This window comes from Crinia signifera, chromosome 4 (genome assembly GCF_055691185.1).
Source record: "Crinia signifera chromosome 4, ASM5569118v1, whole genome shotgun sequence".
Classification (NCBI taxonomy): domain Eukaryota; kingdom Metazoa; phylum Chordata; class Amphibia; order Anura; family Myobatrachidae; genus Crinia; species Crinia signifera.
The window spans coordinates 21,252,978-21,280,565 of record NC_139220.1 but is presented as its reverse complement, the minus strand read 5'-3'; the positions used below and the strand labels follow the sequence as shown (position 1 = coordinate 21,280,565).

At 47.2% G+C, this 27,588-nt stretch overlaps 1 protein-coding gene across 1 annotated transcript; it reads right to left on the bottom strand.

Annotated features, from left to right (window-relative positions):
• Positions 1-3,514: 3,514 nt before the first annotated feature.
• On the bottom strand, positions 3,515-21,386 carry LOC146073847 (histidine--tRNA ligase, cytoplasmic-like). Its single transcript, XM_083181379.1, has 13 exons — positions 21,225-21,386; positions 15,644-15,733; positions 14,244-14,363; positions 12,837-12,932; positions 11,864-11,989; positions 11,045-11,152; positions 10,346-10,444; positions 9,779-9,872; positions 9,102-9,229; positions 7,824-8,081; positions 6,768-6,884; positions 5,626-5,772; positions 3,515-3,760 (listed from the first exon to the last, which is right to left on the bottom strand). The coding sequence occupies exons 1-13, from the start codon at positions 21,312-21,314 to the stop codon at positions 3,701-3,703; spliced, it is 1,533 nt and encodes a 510-aa protein (XP_083037505.1). The 5' UTR covers positions 21,315-21,386; the 3' UTR covers positions 3,515-3,700.
• Positions 21,387-27,588: the final 6,202 nt, after the last annotated feature.

The window sequence follows — 27,588 nt, the reverse complement described above, 5'->3', positions numbered from 1 at the left end:
ACTGCCTAGGCCAACAGTATACCTGGGATGTGATCCCTCTGATGGATATTTGAGGAATAGGCTCCCCCTCTAGCAATTTATGAGTTTCTTTTTACAGATCTGAAATGGTTAGGCACAGAACAGCCATAGATAACATATGTACAGAGGAAGAATAATCACTTCACAACCTATGAAAAAAGTGATAATGTTGCAGTTTTGTATGTAGTCAATCATACATCAAAAGTTAACAGTGTTTCCACATTTGTATCGAGAATTTCCAATGTTTGGAATGCTATTTCGACACACTGAAATACTTTAGGCAAGACAATGTTTTGTACTTTTTAGTATATTATGCTCATGTTAAGTTGCCTTGTTTTAGCTGCATATGCCCACCTTCTCCTAAACAGTTCCAACTGATATCGTTATGTTTAATAACCTCCTATCGACTGTTTAGAGAATTAGTCGGTTTAAAAAGAAAAAAGCGGCTAGTGTTTGTTTTATGGCAGTATATGTATCAATATCACAGAGAATAATATAGGTCTCAGCGAAAATATAAGTAAGTATTATAGTCGATTTTGCATGAGAAGGCAAGAAAACGGTCTCCACTCTAACAGAAAATAAGATACAGAAAGAAAAAGTAAAGAAGAAAGAAGAAAAAGAAGAAAGAGGCAGAACGAGTCAAGGTATAGAGTTGAATAACCAAAACAAAACACTCCAAGGTGACACTTCTCCGACTTTATATACCTATAGTATGGATAGGAAGGTAATTGTTCGCAGTCAAGTCTCCTTGACTGCTACTGGTCACATTCCCCCATACCGGCTACCACTAGGTATATTTTTAGTGGGCTTTTACAGGTATTGTGAGAAGTCAACCTTAATTCCCTATGAGTCCCCTTGAGGTGGCTGCTGCCCAGCTCTGTATACCTATAGCAAGGTTTGGGGATCAATGGTTTCCTGCAGTGGGGTCACCCCCTCTGTGTACTTGAAAGTCCTAGGTTTTGTTAGCTTCCGTCAGGATATAGTTTATACTGATGGGCTTTTAGGTATTGCGGGTGAGCGGACCCCAAATGGCCTAGGGATCTATGTGGGAAGGAGGTGGGGTGGCTGCTGCCCGTTTATATACCTGTGGCAGTACCGGACTCACAAGTTTCTGCAGAGGGGTCACCCCCTCCGTGTACTCAAGTGGTCCAAAATAATGCAGGCTTCCTGTCAGGGTCAGATGACACTGAGGGGCCAGTAAGGTATAACAGGTGAGCGGACCCCACTAGTTTGTTTGGGATCGAAGAAATAGGAGAAAGAGAAAAAAATAGAGAATTCACATATATCAATGCTGCATGTTAAACAATATACCCTATTTATTTGGCAGTGCGGCAAATAACAGTATAATGGTGGCTATATAATTGCTTTTTAGTGCCACATAGTTTAGCCAGCAAAGAAAATAATAACACAGCTTTTAGGAGGGTATAAAGGAAGGTATAATGGAAAATGCTAGTATATATAAAGCAAAACAGGAAAAACAGAGTAGAAGAAAGAAGGGGAGAGATAGTATAGTGAGAGATAAAGTAAAGATAGAAAGAGAGAAGAGAGAGCGGGTGGAGGAGACCGTGGTTACCTCACTGTTCACCCCGGGGATCAGGTCTGTGATCTCGCCCCGGTATCCTGCTCAAGTGTGGTCGCGGGTCTCTAAGGCTGCTGTAACAGCGTCTGCTGCCGCGGAGGGGGTGCGATGCTCTGCAGCCGGCTATGTGACAGCGTCTATGCTGCTCCCGGTGCTTGTGCTCTGAAGTGTTCCAGTACACATTGCCGTTGAGGTCTCTCCAAGCCGGCCAGAGCAGCACGACCAGTGGTGCAAGGTAATCACAACTCTTTTATTTGAAGTTATATAACAAATGTGAGGGACACTGCCATTTTTAGCAGATATTTTAAACATCTCTCAGATGTTGGCACTCAATGAGTTAAACCCACACTCAGATACTGGAATGTCTAGTGATACTTTTGGGATATGGCCACATATTACTCATCTCATTAATAGTGTATTAAATATACAGCATAATTACATAGATTTATTTCAACATCCTTCTGGCTAAAGAAATTCAAAAAGGTGGTGACTTACCTCAATGTCATTGAGTGTAACTATTGGATGCGGTTACTAACAATCTATATAATCATTTCCTAAGGCCTGCAATGGAATGGGCTTGGGTGAGGTGCGGAGTCTGAGCAAGGGGTACAAGATGGGCAGCTGTTGCACTAATAATTCTGGTTTGTCTGGTCTGAGTCAAGCAAAGCAAGGTGGCAGGACCAGGGCCATCTTGACAGCAGTGTGGGCCCCTTGGCAAAGCAATGCACTGGGGCCCTTACCCATTCTCCCCTCCTAGGGGTGGGGGGTGCTATCAGCAGCAGCTTTGATGTCCCATGGGTGGCAGGGGGTGCTCTATCTTCCACTCAACATGTAGGACCTGGAGCAGTAACTTCTGCTAATTACTCCTTTACTGCACAGGTGGTGGGAGGGTGAACACTAACGTGTGGAAGGGGGCACTGAGCTGTATGAAGGGTCCCTTGTAAATGACTTCCAGGGAGGTAGGGGGTGTTTTATACGCAGGGAAGGGTTGGATAATGGAGTGGGCTTAGAGTGAGCTAACAATGCGCCCAGCTCCCGCAGGGCACATGCTAGGAGAGGAAGTAGAAGGGGAGGAGTTAGTCACTGTTAATTTATTCTAAAGTGCCCAAGCTTCCTGTGGTCGCCCTTCTATTCCCCACTGTAACTCTCCAGTGTCACCTAGTGGAGGAAAGAGAAATATATTTCTTAGCCTTCAATAGTATAAAAACCTAGAGTCCCAACTTTCAGGAGGTGCTGGGAATTTGGGGATCAGAGATCAGGAGCCAGAGCAATCCATTGACAAAAATAGAAAACTGTACACCAGACGTTTGGAGATGGAGCAGGGACCAGCTGCTGAAAGGCTGATATCTCTGGTTCTGGGCATGATAGAGTTTTTCTGAGAGTATATTCCAAAAGCTGAGACTCTCCCCTTTCTGTCTCTAAGTCAGACAGAACCTGATAAATATGACTGGGAATTGCAATGAACAGGTCAGATGTGGACAGCTGCTTTGAAGTTGGATATTTCCAGTTCCCCAGGGCCGATTTTCAAAATTCTGGTATCCCTGGAATAAGGGGATCCTCAGCTATCAGCATAGGGCCCTTATACACCTGGGGCCCAAGTGCCCATTAAGCCCATCCGAAAAGACAGCCCTGGGCAGGACCTTCTGCCCTATCAATTCCAAATGATGTGGCAGACAGATGGGAAACCTGCAAGTAAGTAACTGCAGTACGGGGGGTGTGATCTGGAGTACAACGGGTCATAATTAGTAGCAAATGGTATATTGCTCTCCTACCAGGAAGGCTGCTAGTAAAATCAGCTATATAAGGGTTGAACAGACCCCTACAGAAAGCTTTGGTCCAGCAGAGACATCGTCATCATTGTCGTCATCATCGTCTACCGACGGGAAATTCAAAATAACCGAGAAACACGCCACCCAATCTGATCCCGTAACACGTGTTTTATTACACTTTGCGTATTACACAACGCCGTCCCTTTTGTGAACAGAGAAGCTGAGGAAATGTACAACATATGCAGGGGGTCTGTAACAAGAACAGCTGGAGACCACGGAATACCGGAGACAGGTGGTCCCGAATATACAACATCTGGAGCCTTGGGAGAGGACATTATAACAGATTGGTTCTTCTGTGAATTTCTTCTACCAAATTTTGCCTGGGAATGTCAACCTTAAAATAAATGAAAAAAAAATATCACTTATTTTTGCCAGGCTATGCCAATCATTACACTACTACAAAACTATACATATATTAGCTGTAAACAAGGGGCAAGATTTAATGCCGCCCGAGTTTGGTGGCAGTGCGAGATATCTGCTGAACTTGGATGTTTTTTTTTAAAGGGGAGTTAACTTACAAGGCATGGTTTTGCCTTGTAAGTTAATTCCCCTTTAAAAAAAACAAAAACATCCTTGTTCAGTGGACATCTCGCACTGCCGCCAAACTATCGCCCGGCGATTAATATCCATCCTGCAGGATGAATCTCACCGGAGAACAATGCCCCTGACAGATCGCTCAGAAGGATAGCTCTGACACATTGATGCGCAGTGTGGTGTGATCTTACATAGTGATCTACATTGCTCAGCAGTGTTCCCCAGTGTGTGGGCCCCTTTACATCTACACCCAACTGGAGCAAAGGAGTTATTCATCGAATGAAGACGGCAAGACTACGGCAACAGAAAGGATCGGAAAATACATTTAAGATATTACTTTATTCACTATTCTTTTTAAATCTAAAAGGATCGGTGTCTCCAACCAGGGGTCTTGCGCCTCCCAAAACTAGGCCATGAGCCAACTTAACATTAACGCAACTTGCTCTAGCTCCATGGGGTGTACGTGGCCTCCCAAACTAGGCTGAGACCTATAGCAGGTCATCCCCCCTTTGCACATAGACCCCCGCAACATGGTTTTAGGAATGGTTTCCCTAGCGACACACTAATCCAGTTATGTTACACTGACGCCCAGAATCCAAACAGAGGATTTCATTTCCATCAAATGAGAGAAGCAGGTAAGATCGCAGCAGTCCCAGCAATCCTGCAGATAAACTCGCCCCAAAATCCGCCATTACAACCCAGGTATTAGGAATATCCATGCTTAAATCCAGATGGTTAAGCCAAATTAACTGAGGTGCTAATTACAGTAAGTGCCCTTTGTTCAAGCACAGATATCCTGAAAACCTGTACTGTAAAACAAAAAACTACTGTCTATGCCAGTGGTTCCCAAACTGTGTGCCGTGGCTCCCTGGGGTGCCTCGGGACACTTGCAGGGGTGCCCCGGGTTGGTGGTCCGGGACTAATTAAAATAATGTATGGTTAATTATTTATGGGCAAAACCAGTGCTGGTGGCTGTACAATCAGAACCAAATCCTACCCTTTACCACATAACGGAACCTAAGAATCACATATAAACACAATCTACTTAATGTTACATTTATTCTGCCTTTTTTTTTTGGCCTAGGGGCGCCGTGAAAAAATTCTGATACTCTATGGTTCCGGGTTCAAAAAATAAATAAATAAATTGGAACCCCTAGTCCAGGGGTGGCCAAACCGGTCCTCGAGATCTACCAACGGTCCACGTTTTCCAGACCACCTAGCTGGTGCACAGTTACAGTCATTACTAACTGTCACATGACCCAGATCCCCTAGCTGGTGCACAGCTGTAGTCATTACCAACTGTCACATTTTCAAACATGCTGCATTCATTCCTACTATAGATCCACAGGTTGCCTGGAAAACATGAACTGTTGGTAGATCTTGAAGACAGGTTTGGCCACCCCTGCCCTAGTCTATGCTATGGATAGCTTTGGCCCTCCAGCTGTTGTGAAACTACAAGTCCCAGCATGCCTTGCCATAGTTTTGCTATTAGGGAATGCTAAAGCTATGGCAAGGCATGCTGGGATGTGTAGTTTCACAACAGCTGGAGGGCCATAGTTTGGACATGCCTGGCTTAGGGACAACAGATGGCGGTGGGCTACCACCTCCTGTCATTGTTATGGTCAGAGCCACTGTACTTGGAATGCTGTTGGGACAGTTACACACCTCTTCTCTTGTAGATACAACCCGGAGTTTCACCAATCCGTCTTTTAGCTCCTGCTCCCCAATAATGGCCACCAGAGGAATGCCCGTCTCCTCGCAGTACTGCAGCTGATTCAGCAACTTTGGATTCTTCTTGTACAACATTTCTGCCTGTTTTGGACAAACAAACGTCATTACTAGAATATAGCGGATTTAAGCCACCGACATGTTACACAGCGCTGTACAGAGAATATGTTATCATTCACATAGGTCCCTGCACCGCTGGAACTTACATCAGCCGCCAACAGCTGGATCCATAGTGAATTGTGTGAGAACACTGGAGGGAACACACAAACCACCACACAGATAGCGCACTGCATGAAAACCATGTTCCTGGTGCAGCAGTGCTGACTACTCCGCGGTGCTCCACACTTTATTTACAGAGAAGCAAATGCATCTGCTCTGCTGCATTGACTTGGGAGACATCCACCTGCCTGCTCAGACTGGTGACCTTTCCTGGGATATGGCCACAGTCTGCTTTGGCCTTATAAACACAACGGGAGGCTGTGCAGTGGTGAGCGGCAGGTTGTGCACGGGAAGCGGCAGCAGAATTTTAAAAACACTTTAAAAAAAAGACTGGCCGGCCAATGATTGGCTAAGAGCACTTACATCCAATCAGTGGCCGTCCAGTCTTTTGAAACGTTTTTTTTTTTATTATTCTGCTGCCGCCTCCCACCCGCAACCTTCCGCTCACCTCTGCCCAGCAGCTGCCGCTGTTCACCCCTCCCCTGCACCCGCGATGTGCCGCTGATGGGTCCGATCCATTAAATCTTTAGTGCAGGAGGTTCAATCTGTAGGGTCCGACCCAATGCGAGTCGGATGGGACGTCTACACATGCGATTTGGTCCACTTTAAATCGTCCCAATCTGTCGGAATCGGGTAAAATCGGACCAAATTGCAGTAGTGTATGGGGGCCTTAAGGATACCGCTCATTTTCACTCGTCGTACTCTACAACCAGTATTTGAATACTGCCCTATGGGTTTTTATAAAAATACCTAATTAAATGGACGACTGCGCCTGAGGCATAGAAGAAGATGGGTGTAAGCGTTTTGTGCCACATAATGAAATATTTCAGTCATTTAATGAATAAGTCCGCCACTTGTACCTTGATCCCAGCGTTCCACAGCTCTGCAATAAGTTTCATCCTTTCTTCTAGAAGCTTCTTCTGGGCCGCTGCCACCAGTATTTGGGTCCCTGTGGTCCGAATCTTTTCTTCAGACGCCTGAGGAGACAGAACAGAAACAATACAGCCAATACGAAAAGACTCATCGTTCCGCAGCAATACACAGTAGGTTTTTCTAATTTGATACCATTTATCAGCCCAAAGCCCAGGGGCATCAGGGACAGCCCCGGGCTTCAGCATGGGCAGGTAAGTTCTGGAGGAGACCCCTTGTTTTGCAATTCATTTTCATACTACTTCTGGTCCAACAAGTTAGGAGGACGGATACCCGCGCGGATCAGTTAAAGGACACTTTGGTAAAGACTCCGCCTTTCTTTATTACTGATTAATCCCAGCAAACGGAGAAGTATAAAACATTAACTAAAAAAACAGTATTAGTGAGCAGATCACATTAACTGCAGCATAAATTGAAAGCCTTTGCTTTCCACGTCCGTGTGTGTCTGTCAACCCCCCCCCCCCCCCCTGTCCATGAGCAAAAGGCAACAGACAGGCTTAAACCCCACCACCTGTCCACCGTGCCCTGAAGCCGAGCATTGCAGACTCACAGCCTCGCTCTCTATTATGCAGAGCACGCCGTTCTCGCCTACCACCTCCTGTAGTGGGGGTCAGTCCTCTCCCCCAGCTAATTCCGCCTGACATTTTCTGGGGAGAACGCATTGCCTTTCGGTGTGTAGCGATTTGGATCAGAGACTGCAGTAATCACAACAGCTGGTATATAGTTACTGTGAGCAGCGGCTGCACGGTTGATCATTGGAAAGTACTTGCAGTACGAGCTTTGATAAGTCTGAGGGGAGAACAGTGGGACGCAAGCTACAACAGCTAAAGTTGCACGTATATAAACCATGGCAAGGTCTCGTACACTTCAACACGGGTCGACACATTTAAAAAAAATGATAAAACGGCATCAAACCCGGAGATGATGGACGATTCTAGGTCCGCTTTAAATGGATAAAGTAATAGGTTCACTGGAACACAACCTACCTCTGCTTTCTGCTCCATGATCGAGAATATCCTTTCAATCCCGATGCTGACCCCCACGCACGGAACCTTCCTGCCTTTTGGGTCAAACATCCCTACCAGGCCATCGTATCGTCCTCCCCCGGCTACGCTGCCGACACTGACCGACTCCTCAGCGTTGTCATTCTGCATCTGCTTTCCTTGGTGCTGAAGCAGAATAGCCTCGTAAATGACTCCTGTGTAATAGTCCAACCCGCGGGCTAAGCTGAGGTCAAAAGAAATCTGCATAGGAACAGAAAGAGAAACAGCCGTCATCCAGATGCAGCAGATGAGGAACAGTGAACAGCATTATCGGAAGACACCAGTGTAACTCGGCGTACTGCAGGTGTGAGGATTGATTTACTTAACTAGTTCCTAGATTACGGTGGCCCTCCAGCTGTTGCATAACTACACATCCCAGCCTGCACGGTCATAGTTTGGCTAAAACTGTTGCACGGCATGCTGGGATGTGTAGTTCTACAACAGCTGGTGGAATGCTTATTTTCCATGCCTGCCCCAGATCAGCCTCACCTGTTTTTGGAAAGAACACTACAAATGCGTACACACAGCATTTTACGCTCCAACACAGTAAATGGGTTGGGTATGTTATGTCGACATTGAAAATGCTGGCATAGTTATGTCAACAATTACAAAAGGTTGACACGATTAGAATTTCGACAAAACTGTGTCCTGGTTGTGCAGCGCCTTTCCTTACCAGGTAGCGGTTCTGGCCATGTAGCGTTACCACCTTGGTCTAGAGCAGGGGTAGCCAACTCCAGTCCTCGAGAGCTACCAACCGTGCACGTTTTCCAGGTCTCCTCACAGAATCACAAGTGAAGTAATTAGCTCCACCTGTGGATCTTTTAAAATGTGTCAGTGAGTAATGAGTGCACCTGTGCCCCAGCTGGAAAACGTGAACTGTTGGTAGCTCTCGAGGACTGGAGTCGGCTACCACTGGTCTAGAGGTCATGTGATTCAGCGTTGGCCAGTGATTCAGCGTTGGCCAGTAACCTACTTCTATCTCGACATTCCGCAGAATGTAGACATTTAACTGTTGACATTGTGGTTTTGACAGTATAGTTGTTGCCGTGGTGACTGCAACCCCCCCCCCCCCCCCCCAATAAATACAAATCCCAGTTGATACAGCTACACTTAAGATTTATTCGCTCACTGAAGTAGCCCTAAGACTGCCGGTCTCACAACACTACAGTGTGTACCAAAGTCACCCTAGGTCACAATGGTCGCGTAGATCCTTCCACCCACCTTATCGGTCACACCAAACAGTTCCAGGTACTGAAATAGGGACTTCATGTCATTTAATCCATCCAACGCCTGTTTGTTCTGGGAGAGCTTGGGATCCTTCAGCAGTTTCTCAATTAGATCCAATCCACCTACAAGATAGGAGAGTACTCAGGGTAAGGGACTTGTTAGAGAGCCAAGCAGCTCCCACCAATCCCGGGGCACCGCACCCCCAAACCAATGTCAATCCTATAATTAACTAGTAAGAGCCACCTAGATATATATAGCAATAGGGATCCCTAATACTCAGAAGCCTTGACGGATAGCTTGGGGGCTTACCCATGTATTTGCAAATATATGTGACCCAGATCTCTGAATACTACCACCCTGTGGTTTTTAAATCTGATTACTGATAGCATTCAGTGTGCTGGGGGAAACCATGTGGTTTTTTTTCTTACAAAAAAGAGGAATGTACAAGCGATGATTGTAAGAGACGAGAAGAATCATCCATCCGTCAGAAAGGAGGTGTAATCAGGGCAAGGATCTGAGCAGCTCATATAAAGGGGCCTAGAGCAGGGAGAGGGTACCAAACTTAACCCCCCAAACAGTTTAATTGCAATATAGACGTCAGCCCTTTCACACGTCTCCTATACTGAGTGAGGAAGGCAGAAGGGAAGATGCGGGAGTGAGCGGTGACTCACCATTGTTTTGTACGTACTCTCCAATGCAGTCAGCAGCCTCGGGGGCGAGACCCTTCTCTCCCACCATCTCGTTTTTCACCTCTTCCCAGGGGGTCTGGGAAAACAAGGAGGGTACAATATTACACATTACTCCACATCTATAACGGGGGGCTTCTGGCCTGCGCATATGCTGCTCTGATGAGTCTCTGGGTACAGAACCCATCTCGTGAATTTCCCATCTAACAGGATAAAGTGGCGGCTGTCACCACTGTCAGAATCCATGCACTTGCATAAAGGTATCAGCCGGCATTCCCAGAACAGACCACGCCCACATCCTCGCCATGAGGACACGCCCCCTCTGGCCACAAGACATCCCGCTCTAGATATGCTTTGAGCTATTATTTAGGAAACCCCTTTCCTCTTCGTGCCCCGGGAGTAGTTACAAACATCTGTGGCATATGAGGGGGCCTTATGCATGTTATATAATACACATTGCACGGTGTAGACACAGCCATAGTCATTATATACACACACACAATACACCACATGCCCCTTGGAGTGATATGTAGAGGTTACAACTGTTTTTACCTTATCTAACTTGTCCACCGACGAGCAGATTGTGCGGAACTTACTGTCCGGTACTCCGCAAACGGCGAACATTCCATCCAAAATCCTCCTGTCATTCACCTGCATATAAACATCGCATCATTACTGTACACATATGCCAAAGGGAACAGTGCGGAGGTGGCCATGCTGTACTGTAATACACAGGTGCATTCATCAGCACCACGGACGAATGTGGTTTATTCAGCAGGGAGCACTATTCAGTGAGGCCATGTAACCACTAGGGGGCGCCAATGTGCAGGATTATCTACTCCCATTTCTATAAATCTGCACCTTAGTAAATATACCACTAACAGTTTTGAGGATGTCCCTGCTTGACTAAAGAAAATGGCAGCGGTACTAATTGACTCACCTATGATCAAGCATGGATATACTTAAAACTGGGACTATTCATCTGCCTTGAGGACAGGGAATACGATGGAATTCACATTTGGGTGTACTGGACTGGACTGATGTAGAACCAGGGGTTAGATGAGGAGATACAGTGACAAGAGGTCGTCATCACTGCTCTTCCTCCAGCAAAGGCTAATAACAGCCAGAGCCCACAACGCCTGGACTACACGGAGCTGTATGGTTGGAATAGTGATGTCACAGCGGCGCACCACCACACCCAGGGTCTGTACTCCCAGGTGGCTGCAGAGTCCTTTCACACCGCGACCCTACCTTAATGAGAAACTCCCCCAGCTCCAGCTCGCTGAGGATCTCATGAACAATCTTCAGGCACTCGGCATCAGGAATCATGGGGTCATACTGTCCGGCAATGTCGAAATCCTGGAGCCAAAACAGAAAACATGGTTAGCAGATTCATAAAGGGTGGATCACAGAGATATGCTCTGGCACCCCCTCTGGCAAAAATGGTGGATCACAGCGATATGCTCTGGCAGGTGAGGCAGATGCAGTGGCGTAACTATCAAATATGCGCCACCCCACCGATTTCAGCATCGCTTCCCCAAGTAAAGTTAAACAAACCCCCTTACCCCTCCGCATTCAGGGACCCGTAGATCTCCTCGTGGCACTGTCTCCTCCTGCAGTGCTAATGAAAAAGTACCATTGCAAAATGGCTGCCCCCTAATAGACTTTTTCAAGGATGCTAGAGGAGTCTGTTTTATGGGGGCAGCCATTTTGTGAGGGGAGGTTTTCATTAGAACTGCAGGAAGAGATGGAGAGCCGCAACCGCGGCGCAGTGCACCGCACAAACAAGTAATACACGAGTCCCGGCCACAGACAGCGGCGTAACCATAGTCCCGCAGACCGGCGCCCACACTTACTCGGCGCCTCCCCGCCAGTCACTGGGCAGATGTATGTGCAGAGAGTTAGATTTGGGTGGAGTGTGTTCAAGCTGAAATCTAAATTGCAGCGTAAAAATAAAGCAGTCTAATATCTGTGGGCTACATACAAAAGCAGTCAGTATTTACCCTGCACAGAAGCAACATGTAAATAGCCAATTAAATCTAAGAACCATAGCTAGAATATAACACTCACACACTGGTAGAACTCCCGGTAGCGCCCTCTGGTCATAGCGGGGTTATCCCTTCTGTAGACTTTGGCGATATGGTAGCGCTTAATATTGGTAATTTTATTCATTGCTAAATAACGGGCAAATGGGACCTGGCAGCACAGTTAAGGGTTACAATCAGCAACACCCGTGAAACAAAACATTTTATTCAGTCGATTTAAAAACCATATACAGTACACACCAAGCCGGCCGACTGCTCCAGAAAAGGATTTGTTTTCCTATGTTTCTCCTTCTATAGACCAGTGTTCAGGTCTATTATTAGTGGTAACCGGTACAACGCACAGCAGCCTTGATTATTATAGTGTTGTAACCCTGTACAAGGAAACTAAACCCAGCAACAGCCATTAATGCAAACCAAACTAAAGCCATAATCTAGAAGGATTTCCATATGTAATAGTGAGGCAGATGTTTTAAGCCTGGATAAGTGATTAAGGGCCAGATGTATCAAGATTAAAAAAAGTGATAAAAATAGAGAGCAATAAACAGCCAATCTACCTGCCATGTTACAGGCGGGGTTTGAAAAATGACAGATAGGAGCCGATTGGCTGGTGGTTTATCACTCTCCACTTTATCACTTTTTGAAGCTTGATACATCTAAGTGGTGATAAAGGCGATAACACACCAGCTAATCAGCTGCGTTTGAAAAATGGCAGTTAGGAGTTGATTGGCTGGTGCATTATCACCTTCCAACTTCACCGGCTTAATACATCTGTCCAGTAGGTCATATTTCGCTATGACTCTGCTCAGCCAGCTCACACCACATTCACAGTAAAGTGCCTCTGCACCCTCATCACGTGATATAAGGTGTCTGTATACTACATACATAGGTGCGCAATGTGTTCCGTTACAATTGGCGCTAGCTTTATAAAGGAGCAATAGGGCCAATCAATAACTGATCATCTTTTTTCGGACCACTGCTACAGTCTCCGTGAAGGATACAGTGAGATCGTAACGCAGAGACAGCAATTCCCCGCCCTGATCTTTCAGGTCATAAATAAGTTTGGAGTCTTCCCCGTATTTTCCAGTTAGCGTTTCCTGAAAAAAAAAAAATGGACAGATGTTACAGAAAACGCATATAAGGAAGTATTGTTAGAAGTAGAAGAAGCCGGTTACATAGTTCTTACTTGAAAAGGTTTTATTCCAGAGTATGAGAATTTAACCCTTTGAGTGCCATCGTTGCTGTGAGAGATTTCCAAATTATCCGCTAAAAATGCCAGGAATCACTTTATTGCCGGCAAATTATCTCAAGGCAATTAAAGTTTAGTTAAAAAAAAAAAACCACAGTTGCTGTGAGCGAGGCTTGCATTTTCAGCGGATAATTTGCACCTTTCACAGCAACGTTTGCCCCTTTGTTGCTAAATAAAGGGGCCTGTTGTCCTCGCTCCAGTAAAAGGCTGGAGAGTCAGATTGTTCCTGTAATAGAGGTTTACGGGCAAGCTCTGGCGATACTGCACTTGTCACTATGGCCAATAGAGGGCGCACTGGTTTATTTATAAACATACTGCAATGCCTACGAATGTGAAGTAACCAATATCATCCAGACACAGGTTAGATACGCAGCTTTTCCCGTTACATCCCCCCGCATACGGTCCCTGCTGCCTTAGAGCGCATGAACACCCCGGTTTCAGAGTGATTCCGCGTTACCACATCAGGCTAATCTGTGTAGGAGCATACAAGCTGGAGAACCTTTATTCCCAGCATACAGTTTGATAATAAGTAAAATGACTAGTACAGTGGTAGCCAACCCTAGCCCTCGAGAGCTACCAACAGTGCACATTTTCCAGACAACCTAGCTGCTGCACAGCTGCACTCATTAATCACTGACACATTTTAAAAGATCCACAGATGGAGCTAATTAGCTCACTTGTGATTCTGTGAGGAGACCTGCAAAACATGCGCTGTTGGTAGCTCTCGAGGACTAGGGTTGGCTACCCCAGGACTAGTATATAAATTGAGGGGATGCAGTTACAATCCCGGAGGGCGGGATCCCGGCGTTCAGAATCCCGACGCCGGAATCCCGACCGCCGAAATGCCGACACTTTCTCCCTCCTGGGGTGTCCACGACACCCCTGGAGGGAGAATAAATTAGTGTGCCGAGCGTAGCCAGGCACCGGGCCCGCTGCGTGGCGAGCGCAGCGAGCCCGCAAGGGGGGGCGATCCACGTCCCCCCCCTTGTTGGCATTTCGGCTGTCGGGATTCCGGCGTCGGGATTCTGAACGCCGGGATCCAATACTGAATCCAAATTGAGGATTGTGAGCAGATTCCCTTTATGCAATGTATCTGACCTCATGTAGGATTCCTTAAGACACCATTCCTTTTGGATCGCTTGGGTAGAACCCTGCTCACCTTCAACTCAAACACGGGCGTGTCAATGGTCTCCGCTCCGTGGCGTTTAAAACAGTTGATAATTGTTTCGAAAACTTTGTCCCGGATGGCCATCTGCTTGGGATTGTAGTCTCTGGTGCCCTGTGAGGAGGAGGGGAGTTGGTGAGAAAGTAAATCGCTAAACACACACAAAAAGGAATACTGATTATTCGCAATATTTGCGTTTTTGTCTGCAGCAGCTATTATACACCTATGCACTCCCCCCCCCCCACACACAATGTATAGGCTGTTTATACAGCAATATTGTGTATTTAGTTACATTCAACTTTAGTGGATTGAATAATGGGCACCATGATTGACCGCCATATGACAGTCCTTTCTCCAACATCGGAATCCTCCAACAAGGGCTATTTTCCCTTGTGGGGGTCAACGACGCCCATAGAGAGAGAGAATACAATAGGTGGTGAGCGTCGGGCTCCTGAAGGACAGGATTCTGATGTCGGAGAAACGGAGACTCTCAATACTATTTACTAGAAATATAGAGCTATGTGCTCATTCAAACGCTTTCCTCCCAGAATATAGGGTATTGCCAAATGACACCTATACTATGCATATCATTTATTTTATTTACAGTTTCTTATATAGTGCAGCATAATGCTGGAATTACAGGTACTTGTGTATTATCATGGCGCCCGAATTTAGTACGCAAACATAGTGAAATCGCATTGCATGCCATTATGGTATGGCATGCGATGCGATTTTGACGCTTATAATGGCATTTAATGTACTATACACGTCCGACCGACCTTTTCATACCCCCACTATCCAAAATAAGTGACATTATATGTCATTTTCCCATTAAATGGCATTATTCTAGGTTCCATCAGAACCCATATCTCATCTCATCGCATGCCATAATGGCATGCGAGGCGATGCGATTTTTAATCGCACACCATCGCATGGCATACAATGGTATGCGATACGATTTTATCATCGCACCCTATCTTTTTAATGGATTCACTAACACAGAGCAGTGAATACATTAGATAGGAAAATTGCATCGTATGCCATACAATATGGCATGCGATGGGATTTCACTACCATGAATAGCCCTCTACGCAAATAGCGTAATACACAAGTACCGAATTACATTATATTTATTAACAGTTTCTTATATAGCGCAGCATATTCCGTTGCACTTTTACAAAGGAGACAGTGATACAACAAACAGGGTATTTACAGACAGTCAAAATGTAGGAGGACTTATATTATATTGAGGTGTGCCAGCATACATTACTCATTTTTCACTTTAAAAAGCCACAAAGTAGTCTGGAACTTGAAAGCCTGATAATGCATTTTTTGGGAGCTGGTTTCACCAAATTCATGTACAATCCAATTCGTAGTATTAGGTATATTTCTACCTTAGGCGTCTTGAGAACAAATTTGTGCTTCCCATCGTCTGTCCCCAGTTGTGCCTTCAGTTCCAGCAGCTTCGCAACTTCCTCCGCAATCTAACAGGGAAGGGAAAAAACATTATTATCGCACAATACAGAGAACACAGGAACCCCCTTTTCCAGAATGGAACACACATGGAATTCAAAGGGTGTTAGTATAGTCCACTATAGCGATTAATAAAGGAAAATGAGACTACTCACTAACTTATACCTGGGAAAAGAACCAAAGTAACTACAATACACTAGGGCAGGCATCTCCAAACTGTGGCCCTCCAGCTGTTGTGAAACTACACATCCCAGCATGCCCTGCCATATTTTATTTATAGAGTCTTATATAGCACAACAGATTCCGTTACAGCGTCTTATATAGCGCAGCAGATTCTGTTACAGCCTCTTATATAGCGCAGCAGATTCTGTTACAGCCTCTTATATAGCGCAGCAGATTCTGTTACAGCCTCTTATATAGCGCAGCAGATTCTGTTACAGCCTCTTATATAGCGCAGCAGATTCTGTTACAGCCTCTTATATAGCGCAGCAGATTCTGTTACAGCCTCTTATATAGCGCAGCAGATTCCGTTACAGCCTCTTATATAGCGCAGCAGATTCCGTTACAGCCTCTTATATAGCGCAGCAGATTCCGTTACAGTGTCTTATATAGCGCAGCAGATTCCGTTACAGTGTCTTATATAGCGCAGCAGATTCCGTTACAGCGTGTTATATAGCGCAGCAGATTCCGTAACAGTGTCTTATATAGTGCAGCAGATTCCGTTACAGTGTCCTATATAGCGCGGCAGATTCCGTTACAGTGTCTTATATAGCTCAGCAGATTCTGTTACAGCGTCTTATATAGCGCAGCAGATTCCGTTACAGTGTCTTATATAGAGCAGCAGATTCCGTTACAGTGTCTTATATAGCGCAGCAGATTCCATTGCGCTTTACAATAGTAGACAGCGATAGAACAAACTGGGTAACAGACAGACAGACTTGGAGGTAGGAGGGCCCTGTTGCAAGTTTACAATCTATAGGGATATAGGAGGGAATAGTTTTAGCATCCCTAATTCCAGAACTGTGGCAAGGTATGATGGGACTTGTAGTTTCACAACAGCTGGAGGGCCATAGTTTGGACAGGTCTGCACTAGGGTGTGAAGGGAGAATAGTGAGCAAAGCATAGCGAGGCACCGTGCAAGAAGCATGGCGAGCGGATCGGTGCACCGATAAATTGCACATGTCGACATTCGGGACAGAAAAAAAAAAAAAAAAGGTGAAAAACCCATGTCGACCTTTTAACTGTCGACGATGCCTGTGTTGACCTTTAGTGTCAACCCAATGCATGTCGACCTTTGGTTGGTCGACCCAATGACCCATACCAACAATGTGTTAAGGCCCATACACACGGGGCGATTTCAGGGAAATTTCTAGGCTTAGAAATTAAGCCCGGAACGCTCTGTGTGTAAGCCCCAGGCGACTGATGTGCAGTGCTGCGCGTCACCTTTCACCCAACTAGATCTACATGTGTGTCAGCGATGCGTGATCTGTGCTTAGCACCCCGCTCAGCATGGGGCTCCCGGTTCCCTGTGCGTACGGTTCTTAAGTCGACAGACAATAGCTCATTCTTTTCACATCGCGAGATGATGCAGTACGCTAACTGGGGGTCCAACATGCTCAGGTGTTTACATTCACACCCCAAAAATTTGAAACGCTCACATCGACCTTTTCATATGCCAACCTAATATATCACGCTGATTATTTGTAAAACAGGAAATCCATTTAGCTCTACCATAAAATAAAATACATTTTCGCACACAAACACCCAGGTTCAGCGAAACCTGTGTGTTTTCACGTTCCGGAAAACCCAGAACTTATCAGGGATTTTGTTCCGCATGCCTGAGGCAGGTTAAACTATATCCTTTGTTAAGCTGTAGCTCGTGTCACCTTTCCGGTCCAATAGTATTGTCCATGCAATAAGATTACTGGAAGTAAATTACCGTGGGTAATTGGATACCTCGCCCTTAACCAGCTGATAACAACATAGCTTTGAAAATATACTTTATTAAAAGTAATAAGATCAACAATGTATTGGCGCACATGTATTTGGAGACACACTTTTAAAGGTTTTCCACAACGTTTACTTGATTTACTATATACAAGGACATCCATTGGGACTAGTAACATGTGCAGCAAGCCACCTCGCTCGAAGACGGGAGAGCAAAACAAGTCCATATTTCTAATTCTCGTGGTCACCAAACTAGATTCCCCCCCACCCCATGCCCCAAAGCAAAAAAAAAAAAAACCTTTTCTACCTGTCTAGCACAGATTGGCCTGTATCTCAGTGCTGAGATACAGACAAGACTGTGCTGGAAGTAACAAAGCAGACAGCGACACCCCAATTAATTTAAACCAGACTGCAAGAAAAAATTTGGACTTCAAAGGGTTAAAGTCGGATCTGTTTTGTCGGAAACGGCGGCGGATTGTCAAATTCGCAGCCATTTGTCGACAATACACGGATGTGTTCGCCCATCAACGGACTTTCCGAAACTCGAAAGCCAGAACATTGAATTCAGACTGTTGAGTTACTGTCGGATCAACCGAAAACGACCCAGGATTCCAAATCTATGGGGACGTTACGACAGTTAAAATCCCATATTCAATACCCCCCCCCCCCCCCAAATAATCTCTAAGGGTGTGGATTATTAGATAAACTCAATAGGTCGACCCTAATTAGTGTAATGCCTGCTTTGGGCCCGTTCATCTTTTGACCATGCCAACCAATTGCATTCCTATCTGGACACTGTAGATCTATCAACTGAAAACCAGTCTCTAGGTGGGTCCTCGGGAATTAATAGGAGATGTACATTATTATATCCCGTTCACAGTGACAAATATTTCCCGGGTTACTGCACATGAGCGCGCAACAACCCAGGAAACTGTTACATAGAAACATAGAATGTGACGGCAGATAAGAACCACTTGGCCCATCTAGTCTGCCCCTTTTTTAAACATGTTACCTCAAACCATATTTGATCCTTATTTCTTTGTAAGGATGTCAGTATATGCCTATCCCAAGCATGTTTACATTGTACTACTGTGTTTGCCTCTACCACCTCTGATGGGAGGCTTTTCCACTTATCCACTACCCTTTCTGTGAAGTAATTCTTCCTAAAATTTCCCCTGAATCTTCAGCTGGCCATACACGCTGCGATACGGGCGTGCTTTCCGTTCCTAAATAGCACGGATCACATTGCATTGCATGTGCATGCAATGCGATGAAAACTAAGTACAAAAAGTATGTGCAAGCACATACTTTTTGTACTGTGCGATGAGGTGCCGCGGGAGCGCGCACCTCAAAGCACAGGACGCACAGGCCGGTATCGCAGGGTGTATGGGCTGCTTTCCTCCCTCTAGTGTCAGTGCATGTTCTCTTGTTCTGCTGCTCCTCTTCCTGTGAAGAATATCTACCACCTGTAACTTGTTATAACCCTTGGTTCCAGGACCCTGTTCAGTGTGAAAGGGTCCTGGAAGACTGTCCCGGGTCTTGACCAGGGTTGGATCCGGGACGGTTGTGGGTCCAGGGGCAGTGTGACCGGTTATCTAGGGTCAACGCGACCCGGGTCATGTTCACTGCAGTGTAAAGGCGCCGCTGGAAGATGCTGACATCACCCAGCGCCGCCCCACCTCCCTATTATGTCACTCGTCCGGCTTTATGCCGGATCCGGCGGCTAGGGTGAAAGAGTTTGCAAGCTGGGTAGCAGCTGGGATTTTGTACCCGGGTTGCGATCCAGCTTGCAAGCGCTTTCCAGTGTGAAAGGGGAATTAGCTGTATGTTAAGTTGCTGCAGTCCACATAAAACAATCATGTCACTTAACACTGTGTCAGGCTATTGTAGGTTTAATAGATGCCGCCCGTGAATCCACACCCAACCAGTGCACTATATAAAGCTAATGACCACCTTCTCCCAGACTGCATGAGGGCGCTGTGCTGTATCATTAGCCAGCCGTATGATGAAACAGATGCTGCAGGTTACAGCATTGCTTCCAAGGCTGTGAGGAGCAGGAACCCTACACTGTGCACTCTACACTGTCATAAAGTGCTCTCTGAAACAGGCCTGTTTGCAGCTGTTGTACAGCATGCTCTGACAGATCGCAAAGTATGCTGGGACATGTAGTTCCACAACAGCCAGAAAGTCACAGGCTAACCAAGGCTGCTGTAAATCAATAACTAAAATACACATCAGACAATATTAACCTGCTTCGCTAGATATGATTTCTCTTTAGGGGAAATGTTCCACCCTGTTCTATTAGTTGCATGCTGCAGCAATGAAGAGAAGACCACACAGATATGATCTGATAACAGGGGTGTGTGCCTTCCCTCCCTGCTGCCCAAGGATCCCTACCACCACCCCATTGAATACAAACTACAACTGTATAGGAGTTAATACTTTCAAATGCAAATCTCTAGTACTTCTAGCACATGTCTGGCTGCATACCAGGTGCTGAAATACAGATCACACTGTGCTAGAAGCACCACAGCAGAGCCTGACACCCCAGGCAGGGAAGAGGAACTGCTCAAATTTTGGAAGACACAAGTTGCTGGAATGAATGCTATATAAGCAGACATCGTAACGCAAAGGTCCTTATGAAAACTGTTAAATAGATAAAGTATAAAAAAGTTGCCCATAGCAACCACAAAGCATCTAGCGACCATTTATCTAACCCATTGTACACACTGGGCCAAATGTATGAAAACCTAACACGTGATAAAGTGGAGAGCCAATGAGAGCTAAAAATAGCAGCCGATCAGCTCTCATTTCTCAAACCCAGCCTGTAACATGACAGTTAGGAGCGGTTTGGCTGCTACTTTATGACCTTTTTAAGGCTTAATGCATTTGGCCTACTGACAGTCAGATACTGGTTGCTTGTTAGGGGTAACATCTTTACTTTATCTCTTTGGAAAGTTTGATACATCTCCCCTGATATGGGCAACATCTGCACTCAAGGAAGGGGCAATTACTGAGTTATTACTGCACTGTGACAAGTGGCGATACTGCAGATACTGTACCATAGCGCAGGTAATGGAGCTGTTGATACATAACCCCCAGTTACTGTGCAGGAGCTCATCAATGACAATGGAAACCAATGTGTAGGCCTGGGACTATCTGTGGACATTAGGGACGTGGGGGTCTATGTACTATGCCTTGGAGCGAGAGATAAAGTACCAGCGAGTCAGCTCCTAACTGCCATGTTACAGACTGTGGGAAATGACAGTTGGTACTTTATCTCTCTCCCAGGCTTAGCTAATACTGTACACAGACCCCCATATACAGTCATATAGGGCACATGCTGGGAAGTGAGAGGTAAAGGGGTCACCACCTCGGTCTACAGCTGACATGCAGCATAGGTGCCGACACGTGCACCCCCATCTACCCGGACCAGGCCCACCAGCCCCCCCAGTGTGCCCCACACCGCACTACGCCCCTCAGCCGGCCGCAGGTCTAACTCGAGTCCCCGGCGCCAGGTGCGGCCTGTGATGCCGAGCGGCTCCCCGCGCTTACCTGCTCCGAGCTGGCCTTACTCTGCTTCAGGCTCCTGACTCGTTCTCCCTGCAGGGCGAGCGCCTGCTCCAGCTCTGCTCTGTCCGCCATGGTGATGATGATGACAGCGAAGGAAGAGAAGCCGGCATGCGGGAGTGCGCATGCGCGTCATGGTGACCACCGGCCTGCGGGAGTGCGCATGCGCGTCAAGGTGTGGAGGCTATCCCCTTAAACCAGGACACTTTTGGCTTAAACAAGGTTCTGTGGCAGATTTTACACAGGTGTTATGCAGGATTGAAGTCAGCAAACCCCAGAACCTGCGTAATTCATGAATGTTACAGTTTAAAGGGATAGTATGGTGTCTAGTTTGGGTCAGTGTTAGTTAAAAAACACAGACTTGCATGATATTCTGCTCTCGGTACTTGTGAGTTATCCGGGCTGCCGATTTTGTCCTTAAGTTTAGTTAACTTAAGGACACCCGACCGACGCGATGCCCGCGATTTGGCCCCAAATCGGGGGCATCGCGTCAGTCGTGGCCGTTATAAGGAACCGCGACGCGATGCCCGCGATTTCCCATAGACAGTAATGTTAAAGACACGATGGACCCGATTTCCGACACGATTTCCCATAGACAGTAATGTTAAAAGACGCGATGGACCCGATTTCCCATAGACAGCAATGTTAAAATAAAATGACAATGTGAAATTGGCCAATATGGGCATTTCACATTGGATATGTTTTAAAAAAAAATGTTTCATGGCCCCCCCCACCGTTAACGCCACCCCGCTATTGACGCAAACCCGAAGCGTGGCGAGCGCAGCGAGCCCGTGAGGGGCGGTGGTACGCGTCCTCCGACCTTTTCATACCCCTACTATCCACTAGGGCGTGGAGTGAGAATAGAATAGTGTGGCGAGCGCAGCGAGCCACCGAGCCCGAAGCGTGGCGAGCGCAGCGAGCCCCGCGAGGGGACGCGGATACCTTCACAGGTATCCGCGTGCCCTTGCGGGCTTCACAGGTGTCCGCTTCGCTCGCCACACTATTCTATTCTCACTCCACGCCCTAGTGGATAGTAGGGGTATGAAAAGGTCGGAGGACGCGTACCGCTGCGCTCGCCACGCTTCGGGTTGGCGTCAATAGCGGGGTGGCGTTAACGGTGGGGGGGGGGCCATGAAACATTTTTTTTTAAAACATATCCAATGTGAAATGCCCATATTGGCCAATTTCACATTGTCATTTTATTTTAACATTGTTGTCTATGGGAAATCGGGTCCATCGCGTCTTTTAACATTACTGTCTATGGGAAATCGGGTCGGAAATCGGGTCCATCGTGTCTTTTAACATTACTGTCTATGGGAAATCGCGGGCATCGCGTCGCGGCCCCTTATAACGGCCACGACCGACGCAATGCCCACGATTTCGGGCGCGATGAAAAAATCGGCAGCCCGGATAACTCACAAGTACCCTGCTCTCCCTCTGGTACATCACCAATAATCTGACACCCTTGCTTCCAGCACTGTAATACAACATCCATTTTTCCGGATTATCCGCTTTATCGGCCTAGCCGTGCCCTCCCACAGCGGTTGTGACTAGTTCCCCTTCGCCGTAACGACCTGCGTTGGAGCAAGATCGGAACAAGGGACCCAAACGGACCCTTGCGGGCTCACTTCACTCGCCACACTTTGGGCACGGTGGCTCGCTCCACTCGCCACTTCGTTACTAAAGGCAACCAGCGGTGGCGTGGGTAGTGAAGGAACATGCCCTCCTTGCCCGAAGCGTGGCAAGCGCCCATTTGGGTCCCTTGTTCCGACCTTGCTCCTTCATACCCTCCAACATGGCCCATTCCATTAGGTACAAAGTGTTCTGTTCCTGGACTTCCCTGCCAGTAGCAGTTGCAGAGTTGGGGAGGCAGCACAGTCCACTATTCAAAAAGGGGAGCCACACCCACTGCCACTCCAAACATCACTGTTCTGGACTCACTGGCAGTTGATGTAACCCAGGGTTGCCGACTTATAAATGCTTTCCTTACCCGATCGGGGGGCGGGGCTTGACTGTGGCGTCATTAAGCCCCGCCCCCATTACGGGAAATAGGAGAATTGACTTATCTCCATGGAGGGGGCGGGGCTAAAATGACACAATTGTGCCATTTTAGCTCCGCCCCATCCTCTGAGACCCGCAGATTGCGGCATTTACATGCCGCGATTCGGGGGGGCTCAGGGGGGTCCCCCAGATTCCGGGAGGGTTGCCCACCCATTCCGGGAGGGTTACCCACCCTTCCGGGTGGCCGGGAGGGGGACCCGATTTTCGGGAGACTCCCGGGAATTCCGTCAACCCTGATGTAACCCCCCTCTTTCAATATTGGACTGTGCTGTCCAACCTCTGTAACTGCCACTGGCAGGGAAGTCCAGGAACAGAGCATTTTGTACCTAATGGAATGGGTCATGTTGGAGGGTATGCTCCTTCTCTTCCCGCACCTTCTCCTCCCCAGGTCCTTACAACGAAGGGGAAATAGCTGCAACCCTCCCGCAGCCTAGCCAAGCTCTCCCACAGTGTAACTCACCCACATATCCTAACCCCTGGCACCTGAGGTTTCTGCATTAATGGGGCCATTTACCATTGATTGCATTGTCAGAATATTACTGCTTAGGATTGCATTGTAAAATGTATCATCCCTAACGTGCAGGAAGGAGCCCGTCCCTGTGGTGTGCTGAGCCGGGCGCCTTCACATGTGCCGGCAGCAGTGCAGTGTGTAAAGGCCCCCATACATTAGGCCGACTTGTCCTAGGGACAAGTCGGACCCAATTTACCTGCGAGCCGCCCGGCAGCTCCCCAGGAGGCTCACATACAATTTGGCACTTGATGTGCCATTTTTTACATGGGATAAATCGCATGCGATTTATCCCATGTAAAAAAAACCCCGGGGAGCTGCAGGGCGGTGAGGAGTAGTGGGGGCGGGCAGCGGGTGCGGTCAGCGCTGCTGACCTGGCCGGGCAGTGTACTTACACATAGCAGCAGCGGGGACAGGCAGCGTAGTGGCGGCTATTAGATTTTTGAAATACTTGTCAAATGACCGGCCGCTCTCTGATTGGCCGGAGAGTTCTCAGCTAATCAGAGAGCGGCCGGTCATTTGACAAGTATTTTAAAAATATAATAGCCGCCACTGCGCTGCCCGTCCCCGCTGCTGCTATGTGTAAGTACACTGCCCGGCCAGGTCAGTCAGCAGCACTCGCCGGCGCTCAGGGACCCGCTGCCCGCCCCACTGCTCCCCCGGTGTCTGCATGCATATGCCTGTCAGGTGGCAGGCATATGCATACAGGGAGGTCGGACGTGATCGTATGTACAGACCGTCCGACCTCCCTGATCCGGTCCGATGCGCACGGGACCACGCATCGGATCAGATATCACACACCTACGATTTTGGGCCGATATCACCCGATTATGCCGAAATCGGATGAAATCGTCCCAAAATCGCATAATCGTGTATGGGGGCCTTAACCCATAGGCTACAAAGGGCTACGATCGGATGCCATCAGTGACCATCCCTACTACACCTCTGTGAATGTAATGCAATTGTACAACCAGGCAGAATGTACCGTGCCCCTCTAGTGCCCAGAGAGGTGTCTTACATTTGCGAGCGCTTGAAAAGAATAATTTGATGGTCCGCGACCATCGAATGATTTTGTGTCCAAACGCAAGGCTGCGAATGGATGAGTATGCAAATCATCCATTCGGGTAATAGCGCCTTGCGAGGGGGGCGGGCATCTGTGCATGCGGCGACTGGTGTACTCACAAGGCTGTGAAATTCGCAGACTTGCGCATCAACCTAAATAAGGGCCATTGTGTAGCTGGCTGGGCATAGGATTCCCCCAGAACCCTTCCTGGAAGCTGTCATTTTGCAGTACAGCCTGGCTGACCACTAGGGGGCTTTTTTCCACTAGTAAGGTATAAGATATTCTAATTTCCCTTAGAACTCCTTCCCTCTTATCTTATGTACCTGTAAACAGCTGCCTCACAACATCTAGCATTCTAATTTGGTCTTATATTCAAAGTGATAATACATTTTAGTGCACATAGAACATGTTTTGAGTTGACTGTACCCAAATCGCAGCTGTACTGTATTTTATTGGTCCGAATAAAATTGTACAACGCCCCCTGGTGGTGCTTTTTTGGGGGGCCCTGAATATCCTTCCCATCAGGGGTGTAACTCCCAGAGTCAATGGAAACACCAACCTCCGGGCTCCATGCCATGAAGGGGCACCTGTATGTACAGGTTCACAGTAGGATACAAGTGTGACTGCTGCTCTTCCAACCCAGCTTTGTGGAACATTCGCTGCTGCATAGTTAATGGTCCCCTGAGCCCTGGTAACACCTGCAATAAGTGACAGCTCCTGAATGGTACCACTAAAACCTGTGCAGCAAGCAATGGTGCCCCTGCCGCTCCTGCTGACAGAGTTGTGACCCGTCACTAAAGCGGGTTCGGAATGCTGTAGACAGCTGAATTTCTTGAGTCTGACCCTGACCCACTGGCCCTTGTCACAAAGCATAGCGGGAGCCAACTCACTCCAGGCTCCGGTCCTGCAGATTGACTGAGAACGCTCTCTATATAATTCCATATAGTGCGTGTGTTTTATACACAAATACACATCCACACACCATATTTGTTTACTGTTTTTGTAATGGGGGTCACCCAACACCAGCTTGCCTCCAGGCGTCTGGGATGAACTTACGCCTCTGCCTCCCATGGCCTCATTAAGATGCACTGAAAATTTGGCGACATTCCGATAAGTTGTTTTCGCTGTAGACTGCTTGGAATAGGTGCTTTTTAATTATAGACATCCTGTATATTCTGCTCCTGAGTATTGAAATACGCCGGCAATTTATACTGAAAGCGTATTTTTACTAAGTCTATTTAGAAGACAAAACAGTTCATTTCCTGGCAGTGTCCCTTAGCGGAGCTCATTTGTTACAATAAATATGTGTGACAATTACTGCTGGCTTTTACATTTGTTACGCTGGTGATTTATGTCACATCACAACACAGACTGTTTTGGAGGATTAAAGAATCTGCAGTTTTGCCCCCACCTGCACCCAGCAGGACGGACAAGCGCAGTATCCAACCATCTGGTCTTACTTCTTAGCGGTTTAGACTGATTGGCTGATCAGCCGCTTGTCAGTAGCAACATTTAAATACTATCAATCACAGACGCTAAAAACAGAAACATAGAATGTGCCGGCAGATAAGAACCACTTGGCCCATCTAGTCTACCCCTTGTTTAAACATGTTACCTCAAACCATATTTGATCGTTATTTCTTTGTAAGGATATCAGGTACTTGTGGATTATCACGGCTCCCATCGCATGCCATATATAGTGGCATGCGATGCAATGCGATTTTTACCGATGTTTGCAGTTTTTTGTCAAAATCGCATGCAATCGCATTGCATGCGATTTGATCGCATGCGATCGCATACGATTTTTCACTGAAAAGCATCCAAATGCATTGGAATTAGTACGAAACATGTTCAATGGCCCCCAAATGGCATTTTTGAGGCTGTACCACCCCCACTATCAACGCAAACCCTAAGCGTGGCGAGCGCAGCGAGCCCGCGAGGGGCGGCGGTACGCGTCCTACGACCTTTTCATACCCCCACTATCCACGTCGGCGTGGAGTTGAGAATAGAAAGTGTGGCGAGCGTTGCGAGCCACCGAGCCCGAAGCGTGGCGAGCGCAGCGAGCCCCCCGCGGGGACGCGGACACCTGTGAAGCCCGTGAGGGGACGCGGATACCTGTGAAGGTATCCGCGTCCCCTCGCCACGCTTCGGGCTCGGTGGCTCGCTGCGCTCGCCACACTTTCTATTCTCAACTCCACGCCGACGTGGATAGTGGGGGTATGAAAAATGAAAAAGTCGCTTGCCACGCTTCGGGTTCGCGTTGATAGTGGGGGTGGTACAGCCTCAAAAATGCCATTTGGGGGCTATTGAACATGTTTCATACTAATTCCAATGCATTTGGATGCTTTTCAGTGAAAAATCGTATGCGATCGCATGCGATTTTTTCGCATACGATGGCCATCGTGGGAGCCGTGATAATCAATATGCCTATCCCAAGCATGTTTACATTGTACTACTGTATTTGCCTCTACCACCTCTGATGGTAGGCTATTCCACTTATCTACTACCCTTTCTGTGAAGTAATTCTTCCTCACATTTCCCCTGAATCTTCCTCCCTCTAGTTTCAGTGCATGTCCTCGTGTTCTGCTGCTCCTCCTCCTGTGAAGAATGTCTCCCACCTGTACCTTGTTAAAGCCCTTGATATATTTAAAAGTTTCTATTATGTCCCCCCTTTCCCTTCTCTGCTCTAAAGTATACATATTAAGATCTTTTAGTCT

What these genes read in the sequence shown, in the direction of transcription:
- LOC146073847 (XM_083181379.1), bottom strand. Translation starts at nt 21,314, where the DNA reads ATGGCGGACAGAGCAGAGCTGGAGCAGGCGCTCGCCCTGCAGGGAGAA. An exon ending in ACCGGGAGTTCTACCAGTGT is followed by an intron (nt 11,153 to 11,863) that starts GTGAGTGTTATA and finishes TTTTGGCTCCAG; the next exon opens with GATTTCGACATTGCCGGACA. An exon ending in TGTTTGGTGTGACCGATAAG is followed by an intron (nt 8,082 to 9,101) that starts GTGGGTGGAAGG and finishes GTTCCTATGCAG; the next exon opens with ATTTCTTTTGACCTCAGCTT.